Genomic DNA, 16,829 nt, shown 5'->3' with positions numbered 1-16,829 from the left:
CAAGTGATGGAAAGCAATGATATAAAAAGCCAGGTTATATAATTTGGTTGATATTTCACTATTTAATTTTTAAGAAACCTATTTTGCTAGTGTTTTATATGAGAAAGAATACTGCAGAAGTTAAACCTGTGTTGTATTTTTTCTGAGATGTTTTGTTTTTAGGTAACAACTACTGAGATACTTTTTGCTCAGTTTTTATATTCCAGATACAGAGAATTTATAGTGGTCCTAGCAACTTGCAAAAAGACCAAATGAGGGACTGGAGGGGAAGACACACCTTTGGGCTGGTGAGGTGGTGGCCTCAGTGTTGGTTGAAGTATGCTTTCATTTGACTACAGAACATTAAAGCACAAAACGTAAAAAAAAAAACAAAAAAAAAACAGGCTAGTGTATCCATAGAGGTATGGGGATCTGTAATCACAGTTGGTTCAAAAGCAGAGTGGCCTCTTAGAAGACTCTTTAAACTCTGAATATGAAATAACTACAGTGAAGCAATATCAGACTTAAATTCCCACATTGCACAGGGTTCCAATGAGAGATGTAGAGTTTAAGAGGCTATTCTAGCCAGGTGTGGTGGTGCACACCTGTAATCCTAGCAACTCAGGAGGCTGAGACAGGAGAATTGCAAGTTTGAGGCCAGCCTCAGCAAATTAGCAAGACCCTGCCTAAAAATAAACTCAGTGATTAAACACCCTTGGGCTCAAGCCCTGGCTCAAAATTAAATAAATAAATAAATAAATAAATAAAAATAAAAAAGAGTTATTCCACAAAGATATTTTAGTATACGTCACAGGGCATATTAAAGATGTATAAAGCCAAGGATGCTTACCAAAATATACCTCACTAGATTCATTTTTTTGTTAAATCACGTTATCATGCTAATTTAGCACATTGAAATTTGATTTATTGTTTTCCTAAATTAGGTTCAATTGTTTGGATTTGCTTATTGGTGTTTTCAAGAACTACTAAATAATTTATTTCACAATCTTCTGATCTTTTTTAACAGATAAGTGCAGTGATTGGCAAGAAAATTTTGTGTATTTTTAATATAAATGATCCAGATAGCCCAATTGATCTGGAATTTCAGCAGCGCTATGGCAGTATTGTCTGCTATAGTTGGTATGTACAAAGAGCTCATTATAGAAAGAAATCCATGTGTTTTCCCATGCTAATTATATGTACAAAGCTCTATCTGTAACATTCATTTCTCTCTATAGCATTTCTGAGTTACACTCTGTGATTTAGTATGTTAAACTACCTAGCATATGATCTGATATTTAGTTGGTCCTTGATAAATTATATTCTTTAAGGTACTTGCTGATTTTCCATATTGCCAGTAATATGTGAATCTCCTTTTTTAAAATTTGTTTTTCTTTACCTTATTATTGTCTTCGTTGCTGCAGGTTTGGTGATGGCTACATCATGATCGGTTTTTCACGTGGAGTTTTTGTGGCCATTTCTACTTTCGTTCAAGAAATTGGGCATGAGGTATTTCAGACTCGCAACCATAAAGATAATCTAACCAGTATCGCAATATCACAGACTCTTAACAAAGCTGCCACATGTGGAGATAACTGGTAAGTTACACCCTCCTATCACTAGAATAATTTATATAAGGAATACTCAAGAAAATCAACAAGACTTTGGTAACTGATACATGTCAGACATGCATACTTTCTTGGACTCTTAGAACATGTTTACAATTGCAGATTTCTAAAACACCTCACCCTCTGCTGCCTTGAATACTCAGGGCAAAAATATAAGATGGAATATACTAGAAAATCGATCTTAAAAATAATATAGGCAACCTCAGGTAACCCAAGTCAGCACACTGCACCCTGTCTCTCAGGCTGTACACAGCTGGGAGACCTGAACAGAATGATGGAGCAGCTATTTAAGGACTCTCAAAAGTAAATATTAGCAGGCAAATTAGAGAAGGCCAGAATTCACAGTACCACTGAACCAGCAATGAGGCTTCTATTTCTCCTCCAGTCTCTTGACAGGCAGCCCAAATCCTCGAAGTAGGTACCAGAGCACAGAGAGCTGTAGAACAAGCCCTCTGGTTTCTTGTTCAAGTTGCAGAAAAGGAAGGACCTGGTGGTCAGAGGTAGTTTGGGAAATCTCCTGATTTTTGAGTTTTCGTTCTTTTTTTTCTCTCATGCTCTGGCCACCAAGCAGCCTCACCATGACAGTGGCAGCAAAAGCATTGGCACCAAGGACCCAAAGGCACCTAAAACTCAGATGGAGGGTAACCTCCTTCATCTGTTGGGGGAGCCGTGGTCCCAAGAAGGTTGAACAAACCCTGTTGTTTATTTTTCTTTCTGCTCGCAGATGCTGGTGCAGTTGTAGGAACTACAACAGAGTATAGGGTATCTAGGTCCCCAGAGTTCCAGAAGGACCACCAAGGGAACCCCCAAGGAACCAGACAATGAAGAGGGAGGAACTCAAGAAAGCCATCTGAAATAGATGTTTATGAACCCCTAGGTTTACCCCTCAGCTTATTCTAACATTTACCAAAGACTTTGAGCATTGAACCCAGGTCTAATACTGACCACTGAGTGGGCCCTACAGGGACACATCTAATACTACTGCACAAGCTTGCAAAATAGAGCTGACACTGAAACCATAGCCCACAGAATACTGCTTGAAAGCTGTGGCCTGAACCCAAAGGGATTGATTGCCTGCTAAAACAAAGATATTAACCTTCTCCAGAGGAGTTAGGTTGGACACAGAATCTCAGAACATAATATTCAAAACTTCCAAAATATAACCCAAAATTACCTGGCTTCTGAAAAATCAGGAAAAGTTCAACTTACTTGGGAAAGGGCAATCGGGAGACACCAATGCCAAGAAGGTACAGATGGCAGCCAAGACTGAAATACTCCAAAAGGGCTAATAATCTAAAAATGGAAAGAGTGTCTAAGAAAAATAAATAGAACCTCTAAAGAAGAATCAAGTGGAAATTTTAGAACTTTAAAAAAAATGCAGTAAGTACAGTGGACTAAATAGCCAATGGAGATCAAGGTAAACAGTCAGTGAACTTAAAGATAGATCAACATAAAATGTCCAGTCTGAAAAAAAGGAAAGTGAAAAAAAAATAAATAAAGAGTGCTAGGGACTTGTGAGACAATACCAAAAAGTCTTACATTTGTGTTATCAGAATTCCAAAAATAATGACTGGAAACTTCTTTGTGGTAAAAAGCATAAACTAAATATTATAGAAGTTCAGCAGACCCCCAAAAGGATAAAAGCAAAGAAATAAATCTTGACAAAGAAAAAAATCATGAAAGGGCCAGAAAACATTTTAAATGACAGTGAGTTTCTCATCATAAGGCATGGAGGCCAGAAGGATCACAGTGTTCTTAAACTGATGAAATAACAGTACTATCCGTTGAAATTCTATGTCCAGTGAAATTATCTGTTTAGCAATGAAGATAAAAGCATTCTCAGAATAAGAAAAAAGAAGAGAATTTTTTACCAGGCAGCAGACTTCATCTAAAATATTTGCTGAAGGAAGTTCTTTAGAGAAAAGAGAATTGAAGACAGGAGGAAATTTGGGATGTTAAGAATGAAGGAAAAACCTAGTCCAGTAGTACAAACCTATAATCCCAGTAACTCAGGAGGCTGAGGCAAGAGGATTGCAAGTTTGAGACCAGCCTCAGCAACTTAGCAAGACCCTGTCTCAAAACAAACAAAACAAAACACAGAAGGAAGAATAGGCAAGGAATGTAATTTAGTGGTGGAGCACTTTCCCAACCTAGCATGTATGAGGTCCTGAAGTCTATCCCCAGCAACACGCACACAAAGGAAGACCAAATATCTGGGTGAATATAATGGATATTTTTTTCTTTAACATAAATGTGACTTTAAAAGCAAAAAATATAAAGCTGTTTGATAGGGCCTTCAGCGCATGAAGATGCAGTACACAGGACAACTGTAATACAAAAAGGAGAGACTAAAAGGTTACATATGTAATAAGATCTCTACATTCCACTGGTAAATGGCAAATGATAAAATATTGGTTCTAGGAAGATTATGAAAAATTAAATATATGCATTGTAATCTAGAGCAACCACTAAAAAATCTATTCAAAGATATTTATAAAAACACAATAGATAAATTAAAATGGAATACTAAAAATCAAATATAAATGAAGAAAATAAAAGGAGAACAGGAACAAAAGGCAGAGGAGACAAACAGAAAACAAATGTCATAGGCCTAAATTCAAACCTATCAAGAACTACATTAAATATAAATGAAGTTATTAGGCTGTTAGAATGGATTATTTAAATGACCATATTATATGCTGCCTGTAAGAAACTTACTTCAAATATAATGATATAACCAAGAAAAAGTAAAAGGATGAAACAAATTAGAACATTCAAATGCTAATAAAAAAAACTCCAGCAATATGAATATGTAACAGCAAATCCCACCGTTGTGTATTACTATAATGCACCAATGCAAAAAAGAAACCCCAGCAAAAGAAAGATGGGGCTGGGGTGGAAGGAGGCAGCATAAAAGATCCTGGAGTCATGAACTATGTGTGTCCTGATTGTTGTTGTGAACCTCAGGGATCTCACGTTAGAAAATTACACAGGACTAAACACAGTGCACACACTGGGTACCAGTAGAGCTGGGGACATCTGAATAAGGTTTGTGGATTATATCAATGTCAGTACCCAATTGCCATAGTATGCTGTAGTTTTCCAAGATGTCGCCACTGAGGGTAAGGGTATATGGAATCTCTTGGAATAACTTCTTACAGCTGCATGTAGATCTACCATTATCTCAAAATAAAAAGATTAATTAAATTAAAAGAACAGGGGATATATGTAAGGGGGAAACATTTGGAGGGAAGAGAAAGAGGAGACAAGGAGGGAAGAAACGTTACTCCTGTTGGGCTCCAGTGTTGGACTGTACAACTTTCATTTTCATTGACCTGCTTATTCTCCCCAGTAAGCTTTGGAAGTAGTATTAGGCCACCATTTGTATCAGAGCTTTCAATCTAGACCCTCAGATCCCAAAGCTACTGCTCTTTCTATTGTACCTCCCACTTTTTGTATGAGCCAGTTCTGGGCAGGGGAGAAGGGTGATGTGTTATAAAGAGAACCTGTGTCATCTTAACAATGATTAAACTGCTTAGAAGAATGTTCTTCTACTCGAACTTCATCAGAACCATTCGAACCTCCCTTTGCAGTAGCTATAGATCAGAGAATCAGTGGGGTACAGTTCTCCTTCCTGTGCCCACAAACACTCAAATAAGCAAATAAACCTAACCAGAAGGAAATTTCAAAGATAAATGAAATATAGAAATTTTAATATTTTCTTACTTTTAACCCAATAGATCATTCCTGTATGTCCTATCTGGGAGACCCTTGATCCACTCCGCAGTTTATAAATTTTTGTGTGAACTAAAACAATTTTTCATGAAGCTCATATATATTTAAAATATTCTCTTTTTTTCAGTATTAAAATCCATGACTTGGCAGAATTAAAAGACATGTATGCTATAGTCAACCTGGATGATGAAAATAAAGGTATTGATTTTTCTGAAGTAGTTGACATTTTGTCATTTCAATTACAGAGAGTAATGTTGTTTGTTGTTGTGTGATATGCATTCATTGTAGGAGGAATAAAATTAACACCCTTCATTAGAGTTCCCTAAAATAGTCTCCTTATTTTAGTAATTATGTTAAATCATACTACTTGACTAACAATATTCGTACACTCTAAACCAGAGATTTATAGTGAATTGTATCCTCATCCTAGTTGGAAAATGAATATATACTTTCCATTTGAGTCATATTGGATGAGTTTGCACTCATATCCTTATGCCCCTCTATGGCGAATTACCTAGTTTAAATAAAGACTATTTAGTAAAGAAAATATTTGAAGATTTTTTTAAGCCTTTGCTAGCTTAAGTGAAAGTATGCACTTGCTTGCCTGCAACAGTATATTGTTTTTGATTGTTTATGTTGTGGATTTTTTCAGGGTTGGGTACCTTGTCCTGGACAGATGATGGCCAGTTGCTTGCCTTATCTACCCAAAGGGGCTCACTCCATGTTTTCCTGACCAAGCTTCCCATACTGGGGGCCGCCTGCAGCACGAGGATTGCGTATCTCACCTCCCTCCTTGAGGTCACCGTAGCCAACCTGGTTGAAGGAGTATGAAAATGGTGTTATTTTTATTTTATTTATTAATAAATCAAAACAATTTTAACAGTTGATTCATCACTCTTGCATCTCTGTTACAGGAGACACCGATCACAGTCTCAGTTGATGTGGAGCCCAACTTTGTGGCAGTAGGTCTCTATCATCTGGCTGTGGGAATGAACAATCGAGCCTGGTTTTATGTTCTTGGAGAGAATGGCAAGTCGAAATCCATTTGCTGTATTGTTACCTAGCATATCATTTCTATATTATTTGGAAAGCACTGGAAGTTTCTCTTAAGATTAGGTCTTTCAGTCATTTTTATTCAAACATCTCTTTCTTAACTTGAGTGGCTTTATGAATCCTCCAAAAATTTTGTGTAATTTTTAGAAAGATTTTATTCTCTCCCTTTGAAGTGAACATAGCATGGTAGAGGGGTACATTGGTTCTGGGTTCTGGGTTCCATTTCCCCTTCTGCTTCAAGCAAGCTGGGTGAATTGTAGCCTACTTACTCTACCCCAAGAGCCTTAGTTTTCTCATCTGGAAAATGAGACTGCTACTGAACGCAAGGGATTGTGAGGCAGACCAAATGAAATCTCACTTTGCACGGTGGCTTTGTTAGGCACACCTAAGCCTGGTAGGTGCTCAATAAACCAAGGCTCCCTCTCCCCTTTTATTCTTTGAATAATGTCTAATAGCGTGTGAAGAAAAGCTTTCCTTCCTCTTCCTCTCCACCCTTTTCCCCACTTGTAGATCAGAAAACCTTCAGAAATAGGAAAAAACCTGCTAAGTAACCTGTTAAATAGAAAACCCCATTAAGCTTCTTGTTATTTAAGGTTTAATTCACTTATTTTCTATTGTGTCATATGAACCATTATGGAATTCCTGAAGGCAAATTTATTTGGCTACTATGATTTTCTTTAGAATAGCTAAAATAAGATTTAAGTTCAGAAGATTTTTTACACATTTAAAAATTACTTGCAAATACTTATATGAGGTAATTTTGCCTAATTTTAATGCGTTTAATTTTTTTACATTGCCACAGGTGTAAAGAAATTAAAAGACGTAGAATATCTTGGAACAGTAGCTAGCATTTGTCTTCACTCTGACTATGCTGCTGCACTTTTTGAAGGCAAAGTCCAGTTACATTTGGTAAGTATAATTCTGATGTCTTGGAAATCTGCCAATCTAAGTAGTGATAATGGATAACCTAGTGTCCCATTATCAAGAACCTTGGTCAGGTGGCAAGTGTGTACAGAGCCAGGTGTGGGTAAAGATGTACAAAACTCTTCCCATTCTGTATGAGATGTTCAAGTGACATTTTATACCTGTTCTCTAGAACCTTGATAAATATCAGCAGTGCACCCACCACATTGCTCATAGTAAAAACCATGCAGTTGATAAATTGCATCTAGAAGGAACTACAAGTAAACCATAAACTTCTGGCCTCTCTGCAATGCATTGACTCTTAGATTTGTGCATGTTACATGTGAGGGTATGTCCATTGACGTACCCTCAAAACTATATTGATATACCTCAAAACTGTATCCATTGACTCATTCAACAGATACTGGCACCTGTAATGATAGAGCGTCTAAACCAGGGCATCTGCCACATAAATAAATAAATAAATAGATAGATTTATCATTTTGAAAAAAATTTTTTTTTTTTTTTGTACTGGGGATAACCAGGGGCACTTAACCACTGAACCACATCCCCAGTCCTTTTTAAAATCTATTTTGTTTAAAAAAAAAAAAAAAAAAAGAAAAGAAAATATATTTTGTTTAGAGACAGAGTCTCACTGCGTTGTACAGGGCCTCACTAAGTTGCTGAGGCTGGCTTTGGACTTAAGAGCCTCCTGCCTCAGCCTCCCCAGCTGCTAGGATTATAGGTGTGCACCACCATGCCCAGCTCACATACATATCTTGACTCTTCACATCTGAGGAGCCAAAGAAATTATTGGGAACACCTAATGCTACCCTGCAGACCAGCTGTGGTTTCTGAGTAAGCAGGCCTAAGGTAGTCTTGAGATTGCAAATGTGTAGTTGAACTTGAGAAAAAGGACACTTTTCCCTGGATGTACTCTACATTTATGCAAACAAATCTTTACATTTTAGATAGAAAGTGAAACCTTGAATGCTCAAGAAGAACGTGAGACTCGACTCTTCCCAGCAGTGGATGATAAATGCCGTATTTTATGTCATGCCTTAACTGGTGATTTCCTCATCTATGGGACAGATGTATGTATTGTCTTTTTTTTCCTCTCTCTCTCTCTTTTTTACTGTAAACAAATGGGATACATGTTGTTTCTCTGTTTGTACATGGAGTAAAGGCATACCATTTGTGTAATCATAAATTTACATAGGGTAATGTTGTTTGATTCATTCTGTTGTATTGTCTTTTTTAATAGAGCATAGAGGACTTCTAATTTTTACTTTGTGACTTCGACTTTTTCCTACTAGTTTTTTTTCTATATTGAATTCAATATGAGGAACAAAGTTATCCATGATTAATCATATACACTTACGTAGAACATAGATGGCATGATCTGCTAGTATAAATGTTTTATAATTTTTAAGCAATTTCAATGGCATAGTGAAAGGGCAGACTCTGGACAGTGCCATACATCACTGAAAGCAGGTGAGAAACTGCTTCATGACAACTTCCCACAAGTCAGAGGTGAATGAGAATTGACTTGGGACAGCTCTTCTCCAGACTGCCTGCTCCGTCATGTCCCTGCCAAGATGAGGGTGAGACTAGGTTTGAGCCTCACCTCTGTGCCTGGGTGCATATTGCAACGTAGCCATGGTGTGATGATGGAGCTCTTCCCCACGAAGCCACCTGGGCCTGGACTTCTCTTTACAAAAAGATTTTAAACTACAAATTCAATGGTTTTAATAGGTAGCAAACTATCCAGGTTATCTGTTTTCTTCATTGGTGAGCTTGAATAGTTTGTGTCTTTGAAGGAATTTGTCCATGTAAGCTATGGAACGTTTAGGCATAAAATTATTCATAATATTCCTTATTTTTCTTTTAATATTTATAGAGTCTGTAACAATATCACCCATCTCATTTTTGATATTATAGTTTGTGTCTTTTCCCCCTGATTGATCTACCTAAAGGTTTATCAATTGTGTTGATCTTTTCAAGTAAGCGGCTTTATGTTTCATTGGTTTTTCTCTGTTGTTTTCCTGTTTCCTATTTCATTCCTCATTCTGCTCCATTCTTTATCCTGCTGATTCTGGTATTAATCTGTTCTTTTCTTAGTTGTTAGGGGAGAAGTTGATTTCATTTACTTGAGACCATTCTTTTCTAACCTAGTCCTTCTGTGCTAGGAAATTTCCTCTATGTCCTGCTTTAGCAGCATCCCCCAAATTTGGTATATTGTGTTTTTTTATTTTTATTCAGTCAAAATACCTTATAATTTCCCTTTTGATTTATTCTTTCATTCATGGATTTTCTTATACAGTGTTGGTAAATTTGCAAACAGTTGAGATTTTCCAGATATCTTTCTGCTACTGATTTCTGATTTCTTTCTATTATCATTAGGGAACATAATTTGTATGACAAATTCTTTTGAATTTGTGAGACTTATTTTATGATGCAGAAAGTGATCTATTTGGTAAATATTCCTTTTGTACCTGGAAGGAAAAAGTATGCTATTCTAGAGATCAAGTTGGTTGATAATATTCAAGACTTCTGTATTCTTTCTGATTTTATATTTTCTTATGTAATTGATCATTGAGAACAATTGTGAATTTCCCTTTCTGTCTCTTTGTCCCTGCTGTTCTCTAAGTGTTTTATGTATACTGAAGCTCTATTGTTAGGTACCTAATCATTCAGGATTTTTATATTTTCTCAACAAATTAGCCACTTTAGAATTTTGAAATGACCTTTTTAAATCTCTGGTAATAGTTTTGCTCTAAAATCTATTTTTCCTGATATTAACATAGACATTTCTGCCTTTTGGAATGTTATCCTGCTAGGTATTTTTTACATTTTTTTCTACTTTTAACTTATTTGTATCTTTACAATAATGTAAACTTTTCTCTTATAAGTAGCATATAATTGGATCTCACAATCAGACAATCTCTCTGCCTTTTAATTGGGGAATTTAGACTTTCAAGTATAATGGGCTTACCTCTCTGCTTAGTTTTGAGTCTGTCATCTTGCCATTTTCTACCTGTCCTATGTGTTCTTTATTGCTGTTTTCCTCCTCCTTCACCTTCTTTTGGACTGTGTATTTTTATCATTATATCTCATTTGTTGACTTATTAATTATAACCTTTATTTTGTAATTCCTGTCTGCATTCAAGTGATGACACACCATGTAATGCATTTGAACCTAGAATAGCATATGCCCGTTTCTCCCCTCCAACTTCAGTCCCAATGTCACACATCTTACTTTTACCATTGTTATAAACCCCTTTGTATGTTGTTGTTGGTTTCGTTTAAACAATCAACTATCCTTTAATGAGATTTAAGAAAGAAATATCTTAAATACTTGTTCCCGTAGTTGACATTTTTGGTGTTCTTCATTCCACTGTGGACCCATGTTTCCACCTGGTATCTTTTCCTTCTGCCTGAAGGTTTTCCTTTATCATTATTCACCATACTGGTTTCCTGTCAATGAATTCTTTTAGCTTTTGGTCTGAAAATGTCTTTATTTCGCCTTTCTTTTTTTTAAGATATTTTCACTAGGTATAGAATTCTAGGCTGACCACTTCTTTCTTCCAGTACTTTTTCTGCCCCTCTATCTTCTCACTTGCATTATTTCCAACAAGAAACCTATCATCTTTATCTCGTTCCTCTGCGTGCACTGTTTTTTTCCTCTGCTTTTAATATTTTATCTTTATATCTGGTTTTGAGCAATTTGATTGTCATGTGTCTTGATATCATTTTCTTCATTTTTCCTGTGCTTGAAGTTGTGGAGCTTCTTGAATCTGAGAGTTTATAATTTTAATAAAAATTAGACCTTTTTCAGCTATAATTTCTTTAAATCTATGCTACCACTCTCTAATTGCAGGGATTCTAATTACATGTATATCACAGTACTTAAAATGTCCCAAAGATGATACTCTTTAAATTTTTAAATTCTCTTTCTTCTTTTTCATTTGCAATAGTTTCTACTGCTGTATTTTCAAAATCACTAACCTCTGCTTTATCATGTCTGATCTGCCATTAATGCTATCTAATTTTTTAAAATTTTAGACATGGTAATTTTTAATTTTTCAAAGATCTATTTGGGTCTTTAAAATGTCTTCCGTGTCTCAAATTAACTTTTTTAAAAAATTTTTTTTAGTTGTTAATGGACCTTTATTTTATTTGTTTGTATGCAGTGCTGAGAATCAAATCCAATGCCTCACACATGCTAGGCAAGTGCTCTACCACTGAGCTGCAACCCCAGCCCTCCAATTAACTTTTTAAACACATGATGTACAGTTATAATAATATCTAATGACCGTATCTACTGATCCTAATATCTAGATCCATTCTAGGTCAGTTCTGATTAATTATTCTCATTATGGGTCATATTTTCCTGTATGCCTGGTAATTTTATCCTTCACGTTCGGGCTATATTTGTATTTCCAAAATATTGTTGAACTTTGATCTGAAATACAGTTAATTTTCTTGTGTCTTGCTTTTATCATTTGTTTTTGGCAGGTATGAAAGAGTGCTCATGTATAACCAATTATTTCCCCTCCTGCAGCATGGCTTTCCTGAGTACTCTACCCAAGACCCTGTGGGATTTAAGTTTTTAGAATGTGGCTGTTGGGAATAGTTTTCCGTGAGGCCAGTCACTGTCCACTCTGTTCCTTTTGGATGGTTCTTTCCTGGTCTCAGTAATTTCCTCATATGCGTGCACTGGTCAGTACCACCTGAGTCAAGGTGGACTCTCTGTAGATCTCCAAGTTCTCTCTCTCTGCAGCTTTGTCCTCTCTGGGACTCTACCCTGTCAACTCCAGCTACCTTCTCCCTCTGCTCTCAGCTCCATCTCCACAGCTTGGAATCTGCTCTACCTGCAGCCTCAACCCCCTTGTTATGGTTTGAAGTCTCTCTGAAAGCAACAAGCTGGGGCTGTCCTATGACTCCCTTGCTGACCGTCTCTCAGAGATCAGGTCCTTTGTTGCCTAATTTCAGCATCTTGAGAATGGTTGTCTCCTGCACTTTGTTTATTAAAAAAAAAAAAAAATACAAGTGGTTGTTTTGAATAGAAAAGGAAACACAGTGTCTTACTCCATCTTGGCCTAAATGAAGTCCAAGACGTTATCATATGTTTTTATTTCAATTAAACTTTTTTTTTAATTTGAGATCCTTACAAAATTACATGCAGTTGTAAGAAATAAGAGAGAGATCCATGTACCCTTCACCTAGGTTCCTAGGTTTGTATAATAGTGTACAATTATAGTCCAGCCTTACAACCAAGATATTGACATCCATAGTCAACACAGAAAATTTCATCAGCACAAGGATCCCTCCTGTTACTGCTTTATAGCCACACTCACTTCCCTCCCAACCCCACCCATCCTTAACCCCTGGTAACAAGTAATCCATTCTTCATTTCTATAATTTTACCATTTCCATAGAAATCATACACTATGCAGCCTTTTCAGATTGGCTCTTTAGCACTCCATGTACTTCCAGGAGGTTCAGCCAGGTTGCAGGTATCAGCCATTTGCCCTTTTTATTGCCAAGTAGCGTACCCTGGTATGGCTACACCAGTGTGTTCCACCTCTCACCCACTGAAGAGCTTCTGGCTTGACTTCTAAGTGAGGTTTCTTTTTCAGGTGATGAAATGTTTTAAGTTGATTAAAGTATTGCACAACTCTGTAAATATGCCAAAAGTCATAGCCTTTGAGAGGGTGAATTGCCCAGTATGTGAATTATATTTCCATAAAGCTACTGAAGAAAAAATAAAAGTGCAAGCACCTTCAAAACAGGAGCAAGAATCAGTTGAGCACATCCATGTCTATTTCTGGTTCCTCTGTTCCGTTCCATTGACCTGAGTGGCATCCCTCCATCTATGCAACACAGTCTGAATCATCCTAACTGTATGTTTTTTAAAAATCCTTGAAATTGGGCAGACTAATTCCCACTTTATTCTTTATTTTCAAACTTGGTTTAGCTCTTCTAATTGCTTTGCCATTCCATTATAAATTTTAGAATAATTTTGTATCTACAAAGAAATCTTATTGAGATTTTTATTGGGATGATGTTAAACCTGTATATCAGGTGGGAAAATTAACATTTCTACCATGGCGAGTCTTCTAATGCATTATGAGCATAATGCACCTCACTGTTTATTCAGATCTTTGGTTTCTTTCTTTAGTGTTTTCAGCATGAAAGTCCTATGCATGTTTTGTTAAATTTACACCCAGACATATAATTTTTGAGAAATTATAAATGTGGATTAGCCCTTAGTCAAAATTTTTGAGACCAGAAAAAAATGCTTCAGGTTTGGTTTGGTTTTGTTTGTTTTGTTTCAGATTTGGGGATATTTACATAGATATCACTAGTTGAGCATCCCTAATCTGAATCACTCTAACATTTGAAAACTTCTGAGTGTCACGTTGGCAAAAACACAAAAAGTTTCAGATTTCAGATTTTCAGGTTAGGAATGTTCAACCTGTATTGTTTTGAGATGCTCAAGTTCATTGCTAATATATAGAAAAACAATAGATTGTATCAGGTGAGATTTTTGTTTTGTTTTTATCTTAAAACTGATTTTCTAATTTATTAAGAGAAAAAAATTTGAAAAAACATAATTTGAAAGTTTCTCTTAAGGAGTAAGGGGATTTCAGCAAGTAAGAAATCCTATGAATCAATTATTTCACATCATTAAAAGCATATGAATTAAAAGAATATTGAATCACTTGTACATTCTCATTTCATTTATTTTCTTGAGTCTGTACACTTCACATATACTAAATATTCTCAGGTTCCTCCTTCATCAGAAATAATGACACTGTAAAAATTAGAAGGGTGTTTAACTTGAACACAGAAGTCAATATTTCCTTGACCACCTCTTATATTTTCATAACTGGGTTTTTTTTAGACTGGCATCATTCAATATTTCTATATTGAAGACTGGCAATTTGTTAATGATTATCGACATCCTGTTGGTGTGAAAAAGATTTTTCCCGACCCAATGGGACCAGATTAGTTTTCATCGATGAAAAAAGTGACGGATTTGTTTACTGCCCAGTAAGTCTGGAAAAATTTTAAATGCTTGTTTTTAAAAATATAAGAAAAAAAAGTGTTTTTAAAGTATACCTCACATAAAATTTTCTCTCTTACATGGTATCAAAGATTGTAGTACTTGCTATCACCTATCATGTTGTTATAGTTTATGGAATTTTTAGCCTTATTACTGCACAATGTAATCATTACAGCATACCTTCCTGCACATGAGCTTTCTCCCCAGATGTACAGGAAATCTCAGAGGCAGAGGCTATACTCTGCCCTTTCTGCCCACCTTAGTTGATTAAAAAGTTGTTTTATATTAAATGATTATTAAAAAACAGATAGAGGCTGGGCACAGTGGCACACACCTGTAATCCCATGGCTCAGGAGGCTGAGGCAGGAGGATCAGGAGTTCAAAGCCAACCTCAGCAATTTAGTGAGACCCTAAGCAACTCAGTGAGACCCTGTCTCTAAATAAAATACAAAAAGGGCTGGGGATGTGGCTCAGTGGTTAAGCGCCCCTGAGTTCAATCCCTAGTACCAAAAAACAAAAACAAAAACAAAAACAAAACAAAAAAACGCATGGACCTATCTAAAAAGTCAGTTACTCCTATTTTTGGACATCCTTAACTTTTATGAAAATAGATTTAGAAAGAGGAAGTGTGCTTTGTTATCATTACTTGGGTTTCTTATTTACTATTTTTAAAATTTTTTTTAGATGTTGATAGACCTTAATTTTATTCACTTATTTATGTGACTTTTGATGTCCCCTTAATGGTTTCATGTGCCTAGATCCCAGCTTGCAGGCCTGCAGCTGCTCCTGTACCGCCTATGGCCCCTCCCCGGGGTGTAGGTGTTCTCCTTAGTGTCTGCCCAGGGAAGCGGTTTTCCCTCACTGCCCTACTTGCCTTGATATGAAGATTTCATTCCTCCTTCCTCCCCCTTCCTTTCTTCCTTTCCTCTCCTCCTTTCTGTCCTCCTCCTCTTTCTTTTATTTTTCTTTCTTCGAAAAATATAACGGGATGCCTGGATCATTTAGGCCAGATTCCCATTGTGTACTTCCCACTTAACCCATCCTCTCCACACCACATAACAGAGGAGGAAGAAAAAATGTGAAGATGACATTGTATTCCTCCACTTGTGTGGCACAGGTTCCCCTGGTAACAGGGTGCCAATCCTAGCTGCCACCCCGCTTCCTGCCCCCATGGGTTTGCCTACTGCTTCGACAGGGCATGCACTTGTGGAGGGCGCTGTTGGGTGCCTGTCAGGAGGTCAGGTCAGTGTCTGGCCATGACTTCTGGGAAAGGGTGCAGAGTGAGACCAGCCCTAAACATGTGGATGCCATTGATCATTCTCCTTTCACAATTCTCTTTTCCTTGATCATTTCTGTGAAAAAGCTAGATGATTGGATTCCCGGTTTCCCTATCTTTCTAAATGGAGATATGTAGGGTCGTTGGATGAAAATTAAATGGGGTGATGTGTGTAGGTTTTTGTACATAACAGGTGCTCAACAAATGGCTACACATAAAAAAAAAAAAAGTTCGGTATCCTCCGCTTGCTGTGCTCATCCATACAAACTGAGCCTTAGTGTAACCTAGAGGTGAGAAGCTTGGACTGGAGCAGGCTGGGGTTTAAATCCTGTCTCTCCAACTAATTAGCTGTGTGACTTTGGGCTGATTTTTCTGTGCCTGAGTTTTCTCATCTGAAAAATGGGGCTAATTAAAGTACCTGTCTTGGAGAGAATAAGGTTACAATTAAATGAGGTTACACATATAGGAATATACTTATGCGTAAGTAATACAGTGCCTTTAAGTAAGGCTGTCAAATTGGAATTTAATGTGAACCACATAGGAAATGTTTAATTTTCTACCAGCCACATTTTTTAAAAAAGATACAAAGAAAGGGATTTTTTTTTTTTTTTTTGCAAAGCAGGGGATCAAAACATGAAGTTAGGAGCTGGGGTTGTAGCTCAGTGGCAGAGTACTTGCCTAACATGTGTGAAACACTGTGTTCAATCCTCAGCACCACATATAAATAAATAAAATAAAGGTTAAAAAACATGAAATTAATTTTCATGTATTTAATATGGCCCAATATTATCATTTCATTATGTAACTAAACATAAAAATTATTAATGAGATGCTTTACAATTGCTTTTTTTCTTTAAGATCTAGTGTATGTTGATTGGATTAGGTACATTTCAGTGCTCAATACCTGTATATGGATATGTTACCTGGGCCCAGGCCAGAGGCAACTTGAGTTCTGACTAACTGGTCTTAGTTTCCTGCCCACATCAGAGATAGGAGAAAATTATATAAAAAGGAAAAATGAATTAATTGCAGTTTGACCCAAAGTAGGAAGATAATCTGCCTTCCTTGTGCTACAGAAATGTCACAATTGGTAGGAACAAAAAGCCAGGAAATCTGCATATGTAGATTTACCCGGGCCATGCTAGCCAGTTAGGTTACAGTTCCAGTTTTGAGATTTTGTTGT

At 36.6% G+C, this 16,829-nt stretch overlaps 1 protein-coding gene across 1 annotated transcript in view; it reads left to right on the top strand.

Moving 5' to 3' along the window:
• The window catches only part of Wdr19 (WD repeat domain 19), a 76,124-nt gene that overhangs the window by 17,054 nt on the left and 42,241 nt on the right, over positions 1–16,829 (top strand). Inside the window, 9 exon segments of the mRNA XM_047566150.1 lie at positions 1,007–1,119; positions 1,404–1,577; positions 5,470–5,540; positions 5,995–6,167; positions 6,257–6,371; positions 7,198–7,304; positions 8,270–8,392; positions 14,209–14,293; positions 14,296–14,357. Of these exon segments, the coding sequence (XP_047422106.1) occupies positions 1,007–1,119; positions 1,404–1,577; positions 5,470–5,540; positions 5,995–6,167; positions 6,257–6,371; positions 7,198–7,304; positions 8,270–8,392; positions 14,209–14,293; positions 14,296–14,357 (1,023 nt within the window).

This window comes from Sciurus carolinensis, chromosome 10, assembly GCF_902686445.1.
Source record: "Sciurus carolinensis chromosome 10, mSciCar1.2, whole genome shotgun sequence".
Classification (NCBI taxonomy): Eukaryota; Metazoa; Chordata; class Mammalia; order Rodentia; family Sciuridae; genus Sciurus; species Sciurus carolinensis.
This window is presented reverse-complemented; position numbering and strand designations above follow the sequence as displayed.